Source organism: Zonotrichia leucophrys, chromosome 2 (genome assembly GCF_028769735.1).
Source record: "Zonotrichia leucophrys gambelii isolate GWCS_2022_RI chromosome 2, RI_Zleu_2.0, whole genome shotgun sequence".
NCBI classification, from domain to species: domain Eukaryota; kingdom Metazoa; phylum Chordata; class Aves; order Passeriformes; family Passerellidae; genus Zonotrichia; species Zonotrichia leucophrys.
Window position 1 is genome coordinate 50,374,724 of NC_088171.1, and position 18,707 is coordinate 50,393,430.

An 18,707-nucleotide genomic window follows, 5' to 3' on the forward strand; every position below is an offset into this window, starting at 1 on the left:
ACCACTGTCCATTTAATCAGATATCCTCCTCCTCCTCTGCCCAGTTATCTGAGTCTGCTTGAGAAAGAACAAATAATCTCTCATTTCTTATCCTTCCAAACAAGTTTTGTGCTTGGGAAGTTCAGGGTCTCAACCATTTACTTAGAAGCACACTAGATACTCCACAGAAAATGTGCAACAGACATGACACTGGCTTGAAAACCTTCCAGTATAATTCTGGTTGTTACATTAGTAATTGCAATCATAATATTAAAAGTGGTGGTGATGATGATGATGAACTGCAGTAAAAGACCAAGCGATAACTTTGTTCAACTTTAGAGTATGCAAGTATAGCAACTCTATTCTATGAATAAATTTCAAAGCGGTTTTATTTTTTAAGCCTAGCATCAGGAAAAAGTTTTTCAATTTTAGAGGAAAAAATGGGACTGACTGCTTGTTATAGCCAGATTACATAAATTTAAATACTTCATGCAAATGAGAACAAGACCAATTCTGGAAATAGAAGAAATTGTGTTTACATTTAATTTCCAGTATTTGTAACAAGATATTAATTACATTTTTTCCACAAGTCCAATAGGGCTTTTTAAAAGTGGGCTGTAATGCTAACAGCTTTCATACATCTCTGATACAAGCAAGAAGCAAACTAAGTACATTTGATAACACTTTCAGTGGTATTTACTGTTCAGTTCCAGCTCTCTGAGCAAAATGTTTCCACTGCAACTGGTTTACTCTCCTTTTAATTAAAAGGTAGACTGCAGAGCTAATAAAGGAAAAACAATTAGAATATTAATTACACCTAGTGCAGCAATATTTAAGCTCTCCTGTCATTGTCTTGCCATAGGGCAAGGAAATTTTAAAGCATGTTGCAGCATGAACAGATAATGTTTCAGGAGTCCAAAGGCATTCAGACTCAGGCTAACAACAGCCTTTAGGTGAAGGCTCATAAAACAAATTCCCCACTGATAAAGCTTTAGACAGGCAGGTCTGTGCCCTGAAACTTCCTTAGACATCCACATCCTGCAGGGATCAGAACCCAGATGCATAGATGCATGTCCATCTCTCTGACATGCTCTGCCATTGGCCTTGCGAGTTTGTCCCTGCAGCAGTACAATTTCAAAAGGAGATTTACAGAGCACCTCTCTCACACTTCTCCTTCCATTCCATTTCAAAACCCTGGTGATCAGCACAGTCTTGTGGGTATAATGAAACATGCACTTTATTTCTCTCTGGCAGAGCAGACCCATGAGATCATCATGTTCTTTATGGAGAAAGCTGACAGTCCCAGTTCAGTTTCTCAGATCATCAACTCTTCCAGCTACATCTGCAACACTACTTTAGTAAATCACCATGCAATTGCAAAAAGGACACTTGTGCACAAAAAATAGATGCTTGGCTGAATCAGTTCCGTGTATGCTTGGCCTGGGATATTTTATGTTCTTGTTCCAGCCCCACAAAGCCTTTCAACCATGCAAAAGGCTTCTTTAGACACGGCTGTAAGAGTGTACTGGCAGGGATTAGCTGCACCACTTCCTCAAATCCAAGATAAGCCTCAAGTTGCTTTGTACAAAGCTAACTTGAATATAAGAACAAACAGCTAAGCCACTGGTAGAATCTAATTACTTGGACTTGTGTGTTTGGATTTTATTCCTGCTGAATTCTTTAAAATCAGAGAATCACAGAATGGGTCAGGTTAAAAAGGAACACAGAGGGTCATGTAGTTCAACCTCCCTGTTCAAGCAGGGTCATCCTGGAGCACATGGTACAGGATTTCATTCAGATGGGTCTTGAATATCCCCACTGAGGGATACTCCACCACCTCTGTGGGCAATCTGTTCCAGTGCACGGCCACCCACAGTGAAGAAGTTCTTCCTCACATTCAAGTGGAACTTCCTGTGTCCCAGTTTATACCTGTTGCCTCTTGTTCTATTGCTAGGCACCACTGAGAAGCACCTGGCTCCATCCTCTTGGCATCCTCCTTTCAGGTACAGATAAACATTAATGAGGGCTCCTCTCAGTCATCTCTTCTTGATGCTGAACAGACCCAACTCCCTCAGCCTCTCTCTTAGGAAAGATGCTCCAAAAGAGATTCTTACTATCTCAGTGCATGATACTTTTCACTACTTAAACCATATAAACAAATTATAGTCAATTACAATTACAAGATACTTAGCATCCATAACAGTGAAAAGGACAGTAATTTCCATCAATACTGGGGAGTCCTAATGCTTGAAAAGAAGGGCTTGCAGGTCATGATTTTTAGCTAAGGAGGCAGCATCCTACATTGACTTTTATCTTGTGGCTCATGTGTGACATTGAGTTCAACAAAACAAAAGGTATGATAATTCCTGTTCAGGGCATCCTTAAATGACCGTCTCTTTTAATCACATTTTCTAAACAGTTCCAAGAGTCTACAGTCTGCCACCACATGGAATAGATCTCAACAAAAATGAAAAGCCTTTTGAAATTCAATTCCTTTAACAACAGTCTGCTTTTTAAATATCGTTGCGAGAGCACTGTGATAGTCACAATGATTTCAGGAGCATTTTCTTTGAGTGCAAGATGCAAAATACCATTGAGACATTCTTCCACTTCAAATCAGACTAAAGCAGCGACATACACACAAGCTGACCCAAACATCTCTTCAGTATATTAAGAAAAAAATCATCAGCTCAATTTTAATAACACCACTACTAAAAACTGTAATTGCACCATCCTAACCAAATATTTTTTTCTTTTTTTTCTTTCACCTTAAGGATTAGCCTGTAACAAATCCCTTCTGTAGGTACAGAAGACGTTGCTGACCTGGTTCAGTTCCAGCTCTGCAGTGGCCACATCCAACCAAGCAATAGCTCCACATTTGGCAGTTGGTTTATTCTATGCATGAAATCAACTTTCAACCATATGAGAGCGTGAAGACATCCACCAGTCATGGGCTGAACTTACTGATCTAGGTCTTCTAGGCAACTTTTGCAAAGATGATCTACTCACACACCAGCAAGCTGATAAAATTTATGAGTAACCCAATGGCTACAGTAAGAAAGATCCCTCTGTTGGTTCTACCTTATACAACACAGACTGGCAGTAAGGGTAATAGATAGAGCTTTTCACTTTATTATTTAGATAGAGCAGTGACTTTTTTGGAAGCTCTGACATTGAATTTTTATTTTATTTTGTTATAATAAAGTTCATGGTACAAAGAGTGTGAGCTACATTAGAGAATTAGGCTCTTCAGATGGATATAAAACATTGAGAGTGTGGAACAGCTGACTACTTGGTACACCAAAGTTTTATGGTCATTTTATTTCATTTCTTTTTCTGACATACAAGTCAAAAATCACAACTAAATTACATCTTCCATGGTACAGTATAACTTGAACACATTAAAACAAATCAAGGTAACAAGGTCAAGAATTCCAAGAACTAAATCAGGTGTATTATTTATTTCAAGAGGATTTAAGAAAGAATGAACAGCACTTGATAGCCTGTAAAACCCATAAGCAACACAGAATCCTCAGGTTTTAACTCCTTAAAATGTTATGTACAATTACCTTAACAGAAGTTCTTTGGGTAGTTTTTTGTTAATAAGGGCTTCATCATTATTTGAGAAAACCTAGAAACAGAAAGAAAAAACACTATTTTAAAAATCAACAAGAAAAACATCTTTTGAAGAGGCTATTCACCTTCCGCTCAGGTGCTTAATTCTCTTCAATTACTGTTAATATCAAGTTTTCAACATTTTAGTTGTCAATACTATAAAATTATTTCAATGTACAGAACAAAGCCACACCCCCATATACACCTGCCCTTCCCTAGTGCTCATTCAACCACACAGAAATTGTGGAGCAACCTAATAATTATGAAGCAAGCACACTTACACTGCACAAAGAATTATTTCAAAGAGTAGGGAAACTTCAAGCAAGACATGTACAAACACACAGTGGCTGCACAGTCCTAAAACTGTCCCATTACAAAAAAAACCCCTGGACACTTCTCAGTTATTCAGGTCCCTCCTTTCACCTTCTACAGTGCAAATACTTTGGCCCAGGCATGTGAATATGGATAAAATATAACTATCTGTACATTTAAAGAATTTAGTGCCACAGATAGGACAGCAACTGCTATGTAAGCAAAGTAAGCAGATCAAAAAATGCTACAAGAAAAACTGAAAATAACTCTCACCCAAACTTTATATAATTAATACTTATCCTAAGAGGGGGGAAAAAAAAGAGACTAAAAGAAAACACCCAAGGAAAAAAGCAGGCAATACTAAAGTTATATAGTCAACAGCTAAATAGAAAGACTAAAACAAAGATGCTGACCAGATTTACAACTTAGTCTAAATATTTAAGTTTGAGAAATTTTACCACTGGAACACAAGCACTAAACAAAACAGAAGGTGAAATGGAATTTAAGGAACCATAGCAAAACTGGAAGATGTCAAAGTCACAAGCAATCATTTCCTGTGTAAAGAGAAGAGCTTTAGGGAGTTCATTTGCTGTCCATAATACCAGAAACAAAGAATAGGAAGAAGGATCCAAACCAGATGAGTTTTCTGAACACTAAAAGGTAAACATGAAAATCACACAAAACATTAAAACAACTGGAGGAAATCTTCTCCCTTTATTAAGCATATGCTGTTCTTGACATCAGGATACTGTTGTTCATCCTACTATCCATATACATTGAATACTTGGAAACTATTTGCTTTGTTTGTTTAAAAAAATGAAAAAGAAAAAAGGTCCACAAAAGCAAAGAAAGAAAAAAAATGCTGAATATAAGCTTAGTTCTGACTTCATAAAGGAAGGGAGACAGCAAAACTTACACACCTGTGAATTTTGAAAGTATCTCCCCAAAAATACTGTAAGATTTGAAAACTTGAACTTTCTTCTGGCTGCTGCCAAGAACCTTTTTTCTCTTCCAGTACATCCTAGACTGATTTTAAGTTTAACTGCATACTACTGTTTCAATTTTGACACAGATGTCTTCACCCACTACCTCTGTGCACGGCTATCCACAGCTCTAAAGACAATAAAGCTGTCAACTTTCAGTAGGACTGACAAGTTTAATCAAGCTTCCTTTTCCAGCAACTGGAGCAGCACTTTTATTCACAGACTGGGTTCTACAGATATTCAAAGCATAAAACAACCATGAACACATATTTCAATGGGACAATTCCAGCTCCTTCAGAGGAGGCATTGGCTTTAAGCAGTTCCACATGGCTGATCATAGGCTCAGCTTTGCTCTGGCTGTTTTATATCCAATACCCATTGCTGCTGATACTTTCAGCCTTTAGGCTGAAATACACCATGTACATCAATGACATTTTTAGAACTGGTTGACTGCTTCTGACTTTGACAACTCATAGGTTTATGAATTATCCATATGTGTGCCATTTTTACATTACACACTACTCAAAATTTGCAGTTTGGGGCCTGAAAACAATAGAATATATTGGGATTTTTGTTTTAAAGAAGAGACTGTATGCCTGATTGTGTTTACAGCAGAACTCATCCAGAAAAAAAGGGGCATATATGCCACCCTCATAGAAGTTAGGATCACTAAACAGTCAAGTAAGGAAATATTCCTGTGCATTGTAGGTTAGGAACATAAGTCACAGAAAAAGGATGTCACCTCTGTGAGAGCATGCAAAGTCTGTGACAAAACAGACAAGTTAACTTACATCTCATTGGTCCTGGTTGAGAATCTGAACATTCAGTATCACAGACCTAAAAACTCTCTTTTAACTTAAAATATTCCATAGCTGCAGACAATGCCTCAAAAGTTATATCATCTAGCAGATATATATATGAATAAGCATATATTTTTAAATAAAGCTACTTTGCAGAGTGCTACTAGTTTACATGTGTGCTGTCACTTTGCCTGTGTAAAAAAATCTAACTATGCTTTTTTTTTGCACTACAGATTCTCAAGTACACAGTAACTTGGATATATATATATATGAAGATATATTTATACACATACATATATATATATGCTCATTGTGTGAGGATAGCACAGGATTTGAGTCAGTAAGGTATGAGGCAAGTTGCTCTGAAGACCTGAGCATGCATTATAGCTCTCTGTGTTAAATAGTATTTTCAACTACTCATCAACAGAAGTGAATTGGTTACAAATCACAGCACAGTAACAAGTCCCTCCAAGGCCAAGCTGAAAAGCTAAACCTACAACCAAACCAGCAATTATTAGGAAAAAAGCTTATCTTCTTTATGTTTATGTAAGAATATTCTAAAGTTAAAGTTGGACGGACAAACTATTTTGAATACATGACAGCTTATCTGATCAATATGGTTCATTTAGGAATCCCAGCTAAAACTGGAAAAAGCACAGCTTTTACTACGTAGTACAAGATGTGTGACTTGCCCAGCCACACAAAGTACCACACCTGCTACACCAGCCACAGATCAGGCCACAAACACATTCAAAGGTGGTTTCCCTCAAACAGCAACTTTTGTGTGTTCTTCTACGTACTAGCAGCAGTTCTCATATAATAATGTATTATTATTATGGAATAAGCACATTTAGAACAATGGAAGTGTGTCTTTAAAGTACTCTGTTACTCTGTGAAAGTTTATCAGCCTCCAGAGCCATATTGCATTTGCATCTCAGAAAAAGAGAGAGGCTGCTTTAAAGGCCCCTCAATAAGTTTTCCCCTAGCAGAGAACAGACACAGGACAAATGGAGGAGTCATTTTCTAGATAAATATTTGTAACATGGTTTCAAATACGTGCAAGCAAAGAAAGAAGATAGAAGGTGCAAATAACAATAAATTCATTGTTTGAACAGTTTTTGATGATTTAAAACTTCCATTACTGAAGCAAGAACCCTAGTACATTCATGTATTGTTATTTTTCTTTTTTTACTTAATTTTTATTTCATAACCTCTAGTTTTCTGTTTCTATTTAAAAAAAAACAAAACTCACCAAAAGCATTCTGTTAAGGAAATGTCTGATCACTGTAACAATATTATAGTATTCTTGCCAAATATAATTTCTTTCCTTTACTTACAGATCATGCTGACAATGACATGCCCTTAGAATACCTGTACACAGTAATCCAAACTAACAATTAAGAATACCCTGAATGTAAAAAGAATATTTCTCCTCTTGTTGCTTTAGTAGCAAGTTTTTGGTAGCAAGTTTGACTGTGTTAAAGATAGGGCATCTCAAACTCTACAAAAGTATGGTTTTACCTGTATAAAATCCCCAAATACACACAAATCTGCGCACAAGGAAAAAGGACATGATTGAACATGTGTAATAAATGTTACTCCAAAATCAGTTTCAAATTTCCTGTAAACACAAGAAGAGTTACAGAAGACCTTTACATTCTAAAAGAATTGCAAGAACAAATAACACAAAACAAAATCCACAAGAGAAAACTGTAATTCCTTATTACTTGGCTCTTGAGCCATTTCTTACATTCCCTAACTGATCTCTCTTGGTAATATCTTCATTGTACTTTTGGAAGATTGGTTATGAGCTAAAAAGGCAGTATTTTCTTTAAAAATTACCTGAGAACTTCTTACATTTAATTTCTTTAGCAACAACATTTTTTAAATTTCTTTATAATATAAACAAAACACCCGTTGTGTAAATCTGTGAAACCCAGAAAGGATGATTTCTCCATTTGAATTCCCTTTCCATATTATTAAACCTACTAATTGCCACTAGTCCTAGAACATTACTTCTTAGCACACCATACTTAGCATGCCACCATTGAAAGCACCACATTAATCTCTTCTGGTCTAGCAGCTAGTGATAAGGGTCTCCTGTTTTCATCAGAATTAATGGGATGAAGAAATCTTTCCTGATAGAGTTATTTCAAGATCAATATAAGGTTATACTACTAATTTTGGTGACAGTCCTTATATATATATATTTTTTAAGCATGCAATTTCAGTTGTCATTCAGTCTTCTATTGAAGAGGACTATTTTCTTAACAGATGAAACAGTTTTGGTAGCAGCTCATCCATTATGGCTCAGTTCCACTGAGATATTTATGTATCTAATTTCCACTGAAATCAGAGTAGATAAGGACTTTCAACATGTCAACTTCTCAAATCAAAAGTTATTAAAAACCCAGACTCTCAAAAATAGCCTTGCTTAGTAGCATGCTAAAGGAATTATGGGCAAAAGTAGGTTTGGGGAAGATGAAGTGTGAAAGACTCTAAAGAGCATCAGCAAAAGGCATATATACTGAAAACAAAGCTGAAGTATTTATCAATTCAGGAATAAAACCAACATTGGGTCATTTTCACCAAAGAAGAAAATAGGCTGGAATTAAATCCATATATTTCCATCCCTTCTATGGTTCCCTTCTATTTAAATTGTAAATACAGCCATATGTATAAAGCATCAAGTCTTTCAGGTTTTCACAGGCAAGAACAATTTTTATTAAGTATTATCCATGCAGTAATAGGCATGGTAAAACCAAATTTTAAAGGAAAATCCTGAGAAAATAAAATTCAGGTTTTATTCAGTACCTTGACACGCAGATTTTTGTTGCCAAACAAAACGCAGCAGCTTGCTGCACACCCCCCCTCCTCTATTGAGACACCTAATTGTTGCCTGTGCAGTTTTCTTTTGCTGTGGTATTGAAAGCACCTGGTGCTATGGTGGTAGGAAAGCCACCAAATCGGCTTTGCTACCCAGAGCAGCTCACCAGCAAACTAAAGTAATGAATGGCACCCTAAAAAGCTCTCTATTTAAACACACTACAAAAATGGAGGAGGAAGAAGAGGCAAAATAACCTTCCTTTACCATAAATTTCAGATTGTTACACTCTAGCATAAGTGTATAAAATTCTTTAATGCTCAGGGAATTGCTGCTAGCTAGGGCTTCCTCCAGAAATGTACAATCAATGCATCAGACAGGCAGAGCCATTTAACACCATGCAAGTGGCAAAACGTCTCCAGGCAACAAAAGGAGCGTTAGACAGGATATACATTGCCAACAGAACTGAAGAAAGTGATATTGAAGACACAACAGCTGATGACACAGGACTGCTGCTAAACTAGAACCTGTGGTAAAGCTTTCTGGATAATCAATAAAAATTATAACACACCAAAATACAATGAAATACAACCCCATCTTGAACCAAGCTTGTCCACAGCACAGACAGACTGGCAAAATCTTTTATTTCAACAAACAGATACTGTCTGCCCTCCAGGCTCTTGTTCCTATGCTCCAGCTGTTCACCCTGCTCTGGCTCAGGCTATGCCTTTGTGCATGTTAAAATTCAGCCTTCCTGGCCTGCTGTGGTTGCTGACATTTTCTTCCCTTTGGACACACACTGCTAGAGCCTAGGGCATGGTCTTCAGTAGCCTTCCAGCTTCCTCCTGGCTGCCAGATACCCTCTGGATCTTTTGTACTGGTCTTTCCTTGGGGTATTTTCTCTTCTATGTTGTGATGACAAATTGACTGAACAAAAGCAACACCCCACATCAGATACTTCTGTTCTTATTGTGCTGGTCATCTTAAAGAGTTAAGGCTGACGTCCAGAGAAGATCAAATGCACCTGAGCATATCTCTCTATTTTTCCTTAATGTTTCCCAATGACCTAAGGCTGCTTATAAGCGCCATAATGCTTTTAAAATTTCCCCAGAATAAGCGCTGTTTAACATAATAAAACCTTCCAGGCAGAAGCAGCTGGCCACACTGCCCACTTTGCTGCTTGATTCTCTTCCAGAAAAGCCATCGTTCCTGTTTTGCCAGCACTGGTATTCATACCACATCATTCACATTTTACTGGAGGGCATCAGCCTGGCTCCCAAGGCCCTGTTCTTACTGGGTGACAGAACAAGGTCACTTGTGAACCTCAGAGCTGAAGTCCACAGCTGCACAACTCTACCTCGAGGCTTCTGGTTGCTCCAACTGGGAGTGCCTCTCAGTGCAGAGCAGGAGGTGCTTGGAGGTTGCCCTTCCTGCTGCCTCCAGCACACCAGCCCATTGTTTGCTGCTCAAACAGCTCTCAACACCCTTTCCTGTGTGTTTTCCTCAAGGACAGTCACCTATTGCCAACAACATATTTGGAAATCACTGCTCAAGCCTTTTAGAGAGTACAGCTTCATTCCTGCAAGCAGCCAGGGTATTAAGGTCTAACAGGTTAACCTGACCTGCTGAGATGCCCATACCCTAATGCAAGACTCATCCTGTCCTACTAAGTCACCAAGGAGACAGCAATCCTCTGACTCCAGTGGGACAGCTCCTATTTTTGCTGGTTAGAAAGGGGAAATCCAATGGTTTGCAGATTAGTGATTGACCTAATTACTTGCAGGCCTAAAATTCAGTTGAAAGATAACATTTTATCAATACTTGCTATCATGTAGCTGGTGTTTGGTAGCCAGAACGGCAGAAAACATTATGCTTAATCCAATACCTCACTAAAAGAAAGAGGCATTACACTTTATTGGCAAAAAAGGTTTGTAAGCTCTGCTTTCCCTAAGCTACTCTGAGATAGGAGCTCCATGGAAGACTTAATCCTTCATTCAGGTGCACCCAGCTCATATCTGCCTTTCAAGGCACTTAGTTCTAACCATTACCAGAGACGGCAGAACAAACCTAAACCACAGAGAAAAATAAACTACTCCTTACCTAATCTTCCATGACTAGAGACTAGTTCAGATCAGGAAAGAAAAATAAATAAAATAAACAAAAATCCAACAACTACCACAAAAACACTAAGAAATTTGAAAAAGCTGTTTATTGTATCCCCGTATATTCTTTAAACATATGCAGAGACAGCTGAAAAAACAGGTTTGACGAAGTTTTATCCTCATCATCTGTTAGTCATATACTGATTGGCAAATCTTTCTTTCAATTTGCTTTCTCTGAAAAAAAAAAATGATTGAACATTTCCTTTTTCGGATAATTATCCATTACTTGTCTTTTAAGATTATATCCTTCCAAACAGTACATGATGATGCATTTAGACATCATTCCTAAAAAAACTAAATTAAAATAAGCATTTAATTAGCAGTCCAATGTATAAAGTACTTTGAAGTGTAATATGGGGAAATCCATATCATCTTTATGGGCTTGGAAAGCAATAGACCCATTAATTAATGGGATAATGGCAGAAAATTAAAATCAGATGGATGAAGCAGTTGTTGCCTGTAACCCATCACAAGGGTACAAAGTAGCCTCTCACAATGTTCATTACATATCATACAGATTCTCTATTTCTTGACCAGGTAAATGACAAATCCCTCTTTAAGCATCAAGCAGAGTCTCAAATGGAATTTGCAAAAGCCTAAGTTTGAAAAACATGAGAAAGATTTTTTTCTTTGACCACCCAAGTAACTTTGAGACTCTAAGCAAAAATACTGGAGAAGATTCTAAGGTAGTTTCCATCACAACATCTACAAGGACTGTGTGCTCAAATGAATAATTGTGTAATCACAAAAATAATCCGGCTGGTGTCACGCCATTTTGTAGAAACAAGCTATAAATACACGTTCTCAAAGGCTTTCAGAACATGATATGTTCCTGAACAAAATCACTCCAAGAGAAAAGTGTCCATTCATTTCAATGTAGCAACATTTGCCTAGGGACAGCCATGTTGTTTCAGCCATCCAAATTTAATCCACATCATAGATTCAGAGCCCTTAGGAGAATACCTATCAAAACTTCTCTGAATCCCCACTTCTACACATAGCTGTTTTTATTGACATACATATGGCTAAGTTTTATTCCCAGTCTTCAATATCAGCACACAAGCTAACAGGCTGATGGCACGACAACAGAGACCTGAAATCCTCCTGGAGTGTTCACAGGGAGATTCTTCTGCAAGTCCACTTCCCCAGAGTTTGCACCATTCTAATCTGAACTGACAGAGTCCTCCCTGCAGTCACGCAATCCCATATCCAGAAAGGCAATTCTCCTCATTGCACTCAGCTCAAACTGTAAATGAAATCACAGCTTAAGTACTGACTGCATGGTTGAAGCAGTCAGAACCCTTGTTCTAAGCACCTGTGGAACAGAAATTTTGAGTACTAATCCTCCCCCTCCAAACTGCTCTTCAAAAACACATTTGAGACATAAAAGGTATGGCTTATTACAGAAATGGCTCTACAGTTTCTACAAAGCCATTTCAAAGCTCTGCTTGATCTGCCTCATAAACACTATGCCAGAACTGAGGTTTTTCCTAGTACTGAGCATGAAATCTTTACTATGAAGGGCAAATCTTCTCTGCAAGGCAAATCTCCCTAGAAAATGAACAAGAAAGAAACAAGGAAAAAAAACTGCTTTGTGGCTACATATGCCATATATGTAGTGCATAATTAATAAAAGCTACCATACTTTAAATGCATTATTAATAAAAGTTTTCATTTATGAAAGACAAAACTAGGTACCTCTTCATGGTTACAAGCAGTAATTACACTTGACTTCAAAGGAAATAGCACCATAGTAGCATTTCCAAAATCCTTTTTCAAACTGTTTCAAGAAAGGTAATAGGTCGAGATTTAGAAGAGAAATTGGAGATTCAGTATTTGCCAAAATGTAAGTTTCTGCAGAAATAAAATTATCTTGATACTTTTGTTTCAGAAATAGTTCTGAAAATAGCCTATAATCTGCAAGCACACTTAGACATTTGCCCTTTAATATTTATATAACTACCATGTAACATCAAGCTATGATATGGAAATGCCTTTTCTCTGTGAAGCTCTGACCTCAATTTCAACCTCTGACGACTGACAAACTTGACATACTGGTAGAGTTTCACATTTATGCAGATTTGATTATGTCCTTGTCTCCTTGATTTAAATTTACAGAACATACTGGGTAACCAGCTGAACAGCAATCAAATCCAATGAAAACCAAATTTACTGTTTCCTTCTGCCTACCAAGGAGAACACAGGAAAACAACGGAATAGAAAGAGAAGAGTGTAACAAGAATTAAGGTAAATATTTTGAGTGCTGCAGCTCAATACCAAATATTGAGTACTTTCTTGTGGGCTACACAGCAGGAGTTCATAGCTCCAAACAGTCAAAAATGTGGAAGTACAGAGAAGGGCAAATTTCCAGTCCTCCTCTAGCAGTGGCTCCTCCAATGCAAAGATAAAAAGCTGGGGGGATTCCCTCAAGAAATTGGCTGTAGTTGATTTTGTCAGCTGAGGTGCCCTTGTGCCAACTCTTGCTGCATTTCCATTACCTCCCAGTACCAAACAGAAATTACTTTACTCCATTTAAACATTTAAATTCATGCTGTAGTTTTGTTTGGGATGGGTTCTGCTCTGTTTTGGTTCAGGTGGATGGGGGCAGATGCATAAGAGGGAGGTAATTTGAGACAGCAAAAATTAAGCATTTACAGATCCTGTGCTTACTTTTCCTTGACCAGGTACATAAAAAATCTCTCCTTAAGTATCAAACACTCAAAGGTAAGTTGCAAAAGCCTAAGTTCAAAACACCTGAGAAAGATACTTTCTATTGACCTGTCAGGAAACTTTGAGACGCTACAGAGACATACTGAAATAGAATCTAAGACAGCTTCCACCCCAAAATAATTCACAGGGACTACAGTTGCATTAAAATTAATTTTGTCACAAAAATAATCCATTTGGTTTCACACAGTGATGTAGAATAGCACTATATATACAGATTTTCAGACATTCAGAGTACAGCACATTTTTTTGAAAAATTAGGCTGAGAAAAATGTTTGATCTTTACAAACCATTTGTTCTTCAGTCTCAAGAACAATTAATTTAAGCTTTGAGAGATATGCAAGTCATTTATTGATCCTGAAAAAAAAGGAATTGACAGAGGAGATACCAGTATATAGCAAATTTTAAGTTTACCATTATACATTTTTAATGCCTCATGTATACATTTTTCTACATTTTTAAGAATGCAAATCTGCTTATGACCATATAGAATTTACTCTGTGTTTACAACCTTCATTCTCAGAAGCTTTACAAAGAATGAGAATGTCCCACTCTGCATTAAAAGTTCAAGTGGGAAAGTTGTTTTGTAGAAGCTCAGGGGAACAGCTGGACTCAAGCTCCATCACATTCACGTCAAGTATGATGAAAAATTTTAACAGTTCTTGCATTATCTTAAAACACATGGAGGGGTTAAAACAAACCAAACCAATCCAAACAAACCCAAACCCACAAACAAACAAACAAAAAAAAGCAGAACTCTATGGAGAATATGGATCACCTTCCTAAAGAGATTATTAGAAAGAATGAAAGTGGATGTTGTGGCTATTGTCTAAACTAGCTTGAGGGAGAACTCCTTGGTGTCACAATTTCATCCGGTTTTGTCCTACTTAGCATATCCCACTTATGTGCATTTCTAATTCAGTAGAAAGACTACCAGAACTGCCAGTTGATAACAATTTACATTAAATTAATGCAGTTATTCTGACTTCTAAATGATGAAACAGCTGAAGTACTGTCAATGTGTAGCCTTCTGCTGGGATTCAGATCAATATTGTCCCAGTGCCAAGACTAGTACTACTTTTCTACACCTATCTAAAAATAGTTGCCATGCTTCACAGCAAACCTGACTTTTATTAGCAATTTTCCACATCTGCTAGCCCCATGTTATCCCTCATTTTAACTAGGATGACCAAATACTCCAGTCTGTTGTAAAACAAGTAAGCAGTAAGCTAATAGTCCTTCTGATTTTTAGGAACACTGATATTCCCTGTACTAAAAGGTCTGGTGTTAATTGCTCAAAAATAATTCTATGAAGCTATGAAGAATTAAGAAGGACAGAACAATTTGAATAGGACTAACCCTGTAAGACAGGAAAATTCGAATTACAAGCATGCATTGAATAAAATACTTGAAAAATTTTAAAATAATACCAAAAATGGTGGTTACCAGCTTAACAGCTGTCAAGTGCAACTAAGAAGCTGCCCAATACAAGAATCTGCAGAGCAGATGGTATAATTTCTGAGATCTCCCCTGTGCAATTACAGCACCAATGCTGCTTTGCAGTATGTCTGATGAGTTTAGACTGCTAAAGGTATCTCATTGGGAATGTCAAAATGGACCACAAAGAAAATCTCCATGCCTGGAATTTGGTGAATGGAAAATATTTATTTACAGATTAATAGAATCATTAAGAATGAAAAACATCTCCAAGATTGAGTCCAGCCTCTGTCCAAATACCTCCACATGGTGAATGAATCTAAGTGCCACAGTAGTTTCCTGAACACCTCCATGGATGTTAAGCATTCCAATGCTTAACAACTCTTCCAGTGAAGAAATTTTACCGTAGGTCCAACCTGAGCCTCCCCTGGTTCAGTTTACAAACATTTGGTAAGTTGTTTTTCAGTCTGTAATCGATCTTAAATTTAGAAGATGAGAGAAATCCATTTTCTTGAACTGACTTAAGATACTACACCTTCTCTTAAGGAATATTAATATGAAGAACATGTCACTGAGTCACATCACAATCACTCCACCATGCTACGCCATCCACAGCCTCATTCATGGAGGTTTACTCCTCCTTGTAGCAATAGATACATCCTAAGGCCTTTGCAAAGCAAATCCAAACTGATTCTACACAGAAGAATACTGCAATCATGCACAGTCTATCCATATTTTTATTCCACCTCACATTTTAGTTTTCAAGGTTGCTTTGTTTGGGTTCAGAACATGCAGGCTAAAATTGGGAAGGAACAGAAGGCAATGTGCAGGGGAAGAAAGAGAGAGTGCATGAACAAGCCTTCATGTAAAGGACAAAAAGTTGCAACACCACGGGAATGCAGTTCTTCCCTTTGTGAGGCTGAGCACTCCCCCTGCTTCCCCAGAACCTGATCCAGAAAACCCACTAGCCCTACACACACGGAAATACAGACATGAAGTGACTGCCTCAAAACACTGTGTACTTCCTCATGCGGGAAAGGCCAGCAACTGTGCCTTCCTGCTGCATCTATTGTTGTAACTATCACTGCGAAGCACTAAGGCATCAGACAATTAAGTTGTAATTGAAAACAGGGCTCAAACCAATCATCTTTCCAAACATGCTGTGCCTGTCCCTACACACTCCCCCTTACGTGCCTTGTCATCTTCCTTGCACAAACATCTGATGCATCTGTGCCCCGCCACTCGTGGCACACATGAACTGTGTCACATCCCCACAGAGCAAACCACAGCCGCTCTTCCTCCCCACTGCAACCCTCCTCACACCTGTGCTCCGTGTCGTGCCGTCCCCACGTACAGGTGAAACAAACCTTGTGCCTGCCACACTCACCCCATAAATCTATTACAAATGCATCCGTGCAAACACACCACAACATCGCAGCCACGCACGCTCACACACCCAAACCACTGCTGCTCTGTACACACAAATACCATACCCTGTATCTGCTACGTATGTACAGGACTACGGATAATCCTTGCCCCACCCATAGCATACGTGCCTTTAAAAATATCCACAGATTATGCCACACCCAATATTCACTATATATACACACAGGAACAAGCCCGTACCAGACAGCAGCAGGCAGACACGGCTACATACATACGGTGCCATGTCATGGCCCTGCACACAATGTCACATCTCTGCTACAACACAAACACACCATAACCGGAGCAGATATACACAGAAACACAGCATTACGCTCATTGTGTATCTGCTATGTGCACACATCCCAGGCCACACCCTGACTCACGGCACATGCATACGGATACAGCACAGCGCCCAAACCCAGCATCCCGCGCATCCCCACGGTGACACCCCATCCCTGCCCTGCGCACCGACACACGCCCTGGCTTTTCCTCTCGACTTTATAAGGGGCACGACACACCTTCATCATTGCCCGGCCGCCCTACACACCCATATAAACACACCATGTAAACACACCATCCCTCCTGTGTTATCCAGGCGGACAACACACCTGACTCGCGTCACACGCCAGGCAGAGCCCTGCCATGGCTGCTCCGGCGCTACACGGGAGGAGGAGGAGGCGGCAAGGCGCCCGTCACACCTCGCCCCAGACACGCAGGCATGTGCCACAGCGCGGCCCCACCTGCTCTGGGCAGGCACGCAGACAGACAGACAGAGGGACAAACAGACACTCTCCTTTCTCTTCGTCTACAGCGCGGGTGGGCGCAGCCCCGCGCCGGGCCGCACGCCCGGCCCCGCATCCGCGCCCCGCGCTCCCCCGCCCGCCACCCTCGCCTCGGGCTGAGCCGCCCGGCCCCGGCGCCGCTCCGCACGGCCCGGCCGGCACTCGCTGCCCGCCCCGGGCGGCCGGGCCAGCCCGCTGCGGCGGGGCGGCGGGGCCGTGCCGCGGGCTCCTCACCATGGCAGAGGCGCGGCGGCGGCAATCCCGGTTGTCCCGGCGACGAGGAGCCCCGAGGAGGGCGCCAGGTGCCCCCGCCGCCGCCGCTGCCGCCGGAGCCGGGGCGGGGCCGCCGCGCGCCCGCGTGACCGGCACCGCCCCTGCGCCGTGGGGCCGGCCCGCCCCGCGCCGCCTCCCGGGGGAAGGCGCTGGCGGCCCCGAGGGAGCGGCCCTGAGGACGGTGGAGGGGCCGGGGCGCTGCCCGCCCGCCGTCCCGGGGCTCTTCGGGGTGCTGCCGGCGCTGCCAGGTGTGGCTGCGCCCTGCGCCGCCTGGATTTGTCTGCAGCCTGGATTTGTATTGGGCGCAGTGATCTCCTGGAGACACCGAATCGTGGAATCGTTAAGGCTGGAAGGGACCTTGAAGATCATCAGGTCCAACCATCAACCCACTGGAACCGCTAAACCGCTAAACCACATCACCCAGCGCCAGATCCAGACACCTCTTAGACACCTCCAGGGATGGGGACTCCACCACCTCCCTGTGCAGCCTATTCCAATGCCTGACCACACTAAGAGTGAATTTTTTATTTTCTAATGTCTAGTCTGAATCTCCCTGGTCTCAGCTTCAGGCCATGACACCTGGGTGTCTCACTGCAAGGAGGCAGAAGAGGCCAGCTCCCACCTGGGTACAACCTCCCCTCAGGTAGTCGTGGAGAGTGATGAAAAGTTCACTCCGAGATGCCACTGTGGAGGGCTGCAACTTGCAACCACGGCTGTAGATGACCGGGGTGCGATAACATCCTAAATCCTACGGAAAAATCCACAAAAGCCAGCCTGTCAGCCAGCCAAGAGTTTTCAGGCAATGCGTGCTGTCAGTAAGAGCACGGCTTGCTTCTGCAAACACTCTCTGCGTAAAACCTCTGTCAAAGCCAAACACAACATTGTTAGTAACGTGCTTATGGGTCACATCTGTTCAGCAGTCACAATACCCCATGCAAAAGTGAGGAGATGGGAAAAATCATGAGGAAAAAATTGCCCCAGCAGGTATTGTTTTCTGTTGATTCAGTCCTTCAGGTTTCTAAGAATCATAAGTAGTTGTTGCAGAGGAACAAGAGTTTGCTCTTTGGAACGAGCTGCCTTCATTCCTTTAAGGAGTGAAACATTCTGGTTTGATTAACAGTAAAAAATAGTTTCTTATGAAAGTGTCCTTTCTCAGAACCCGCACGGAAATAGTTGGTACATGCACATATCATTTGTTGGCACATCTTTGAATCTGCTGTCTTCTACTCTCCAGATTTTGGCAAATGACCTGGTCGGTACAGCTGATCTGGTTTGTATAGTAGGGAAGAAAGCCTCAGAAATGTGAAATATGTATAAACAATTTAGACATGTTCAGCTGAATTGCAGAAGACCCAGACTAGCAGTTTCTAAATTCTATTGATTCACAT

The 18,707-nt window shown here is 40.4% G+C and overlaps 1 protein-coding gene across 2 annotated transcripts in view; it reads right to left on the reverse strand.

Annotated features, from left to right (window-relative positions):
• Positions 1–17,378, reverse strand: part of FBXL2 (F-box and leucine rich repeat protein 2) — a 51,042-nt gene extending 33,664 nt beyond the window's left edge. Inside the window, exons 1-2 of one of the 2 annotated variants that reach the window (XM_064704983.1) lie at positions 17,281–17,378; positions 3,549–3,610 (exon numbers count right to left, since the gene is read on the reverse strand). In XM_064704983.1, the coding sequence (XP_064561053.1) occupies positions 3,549–3,610; positions 17,281–17,283 (65 nt within the window). In that variant the 5' untranslated portion in view covers positions 17,284–17,378. The remainder of the gene's footprint in view (positions 1–3,548; positions 3,611–17,280) is intronic. The other variant, XM_064704981.1, reaches the window with a different exon arrangement.
• Positions 17,379–18,707: the final 1,329 nt, after the last annotated feature.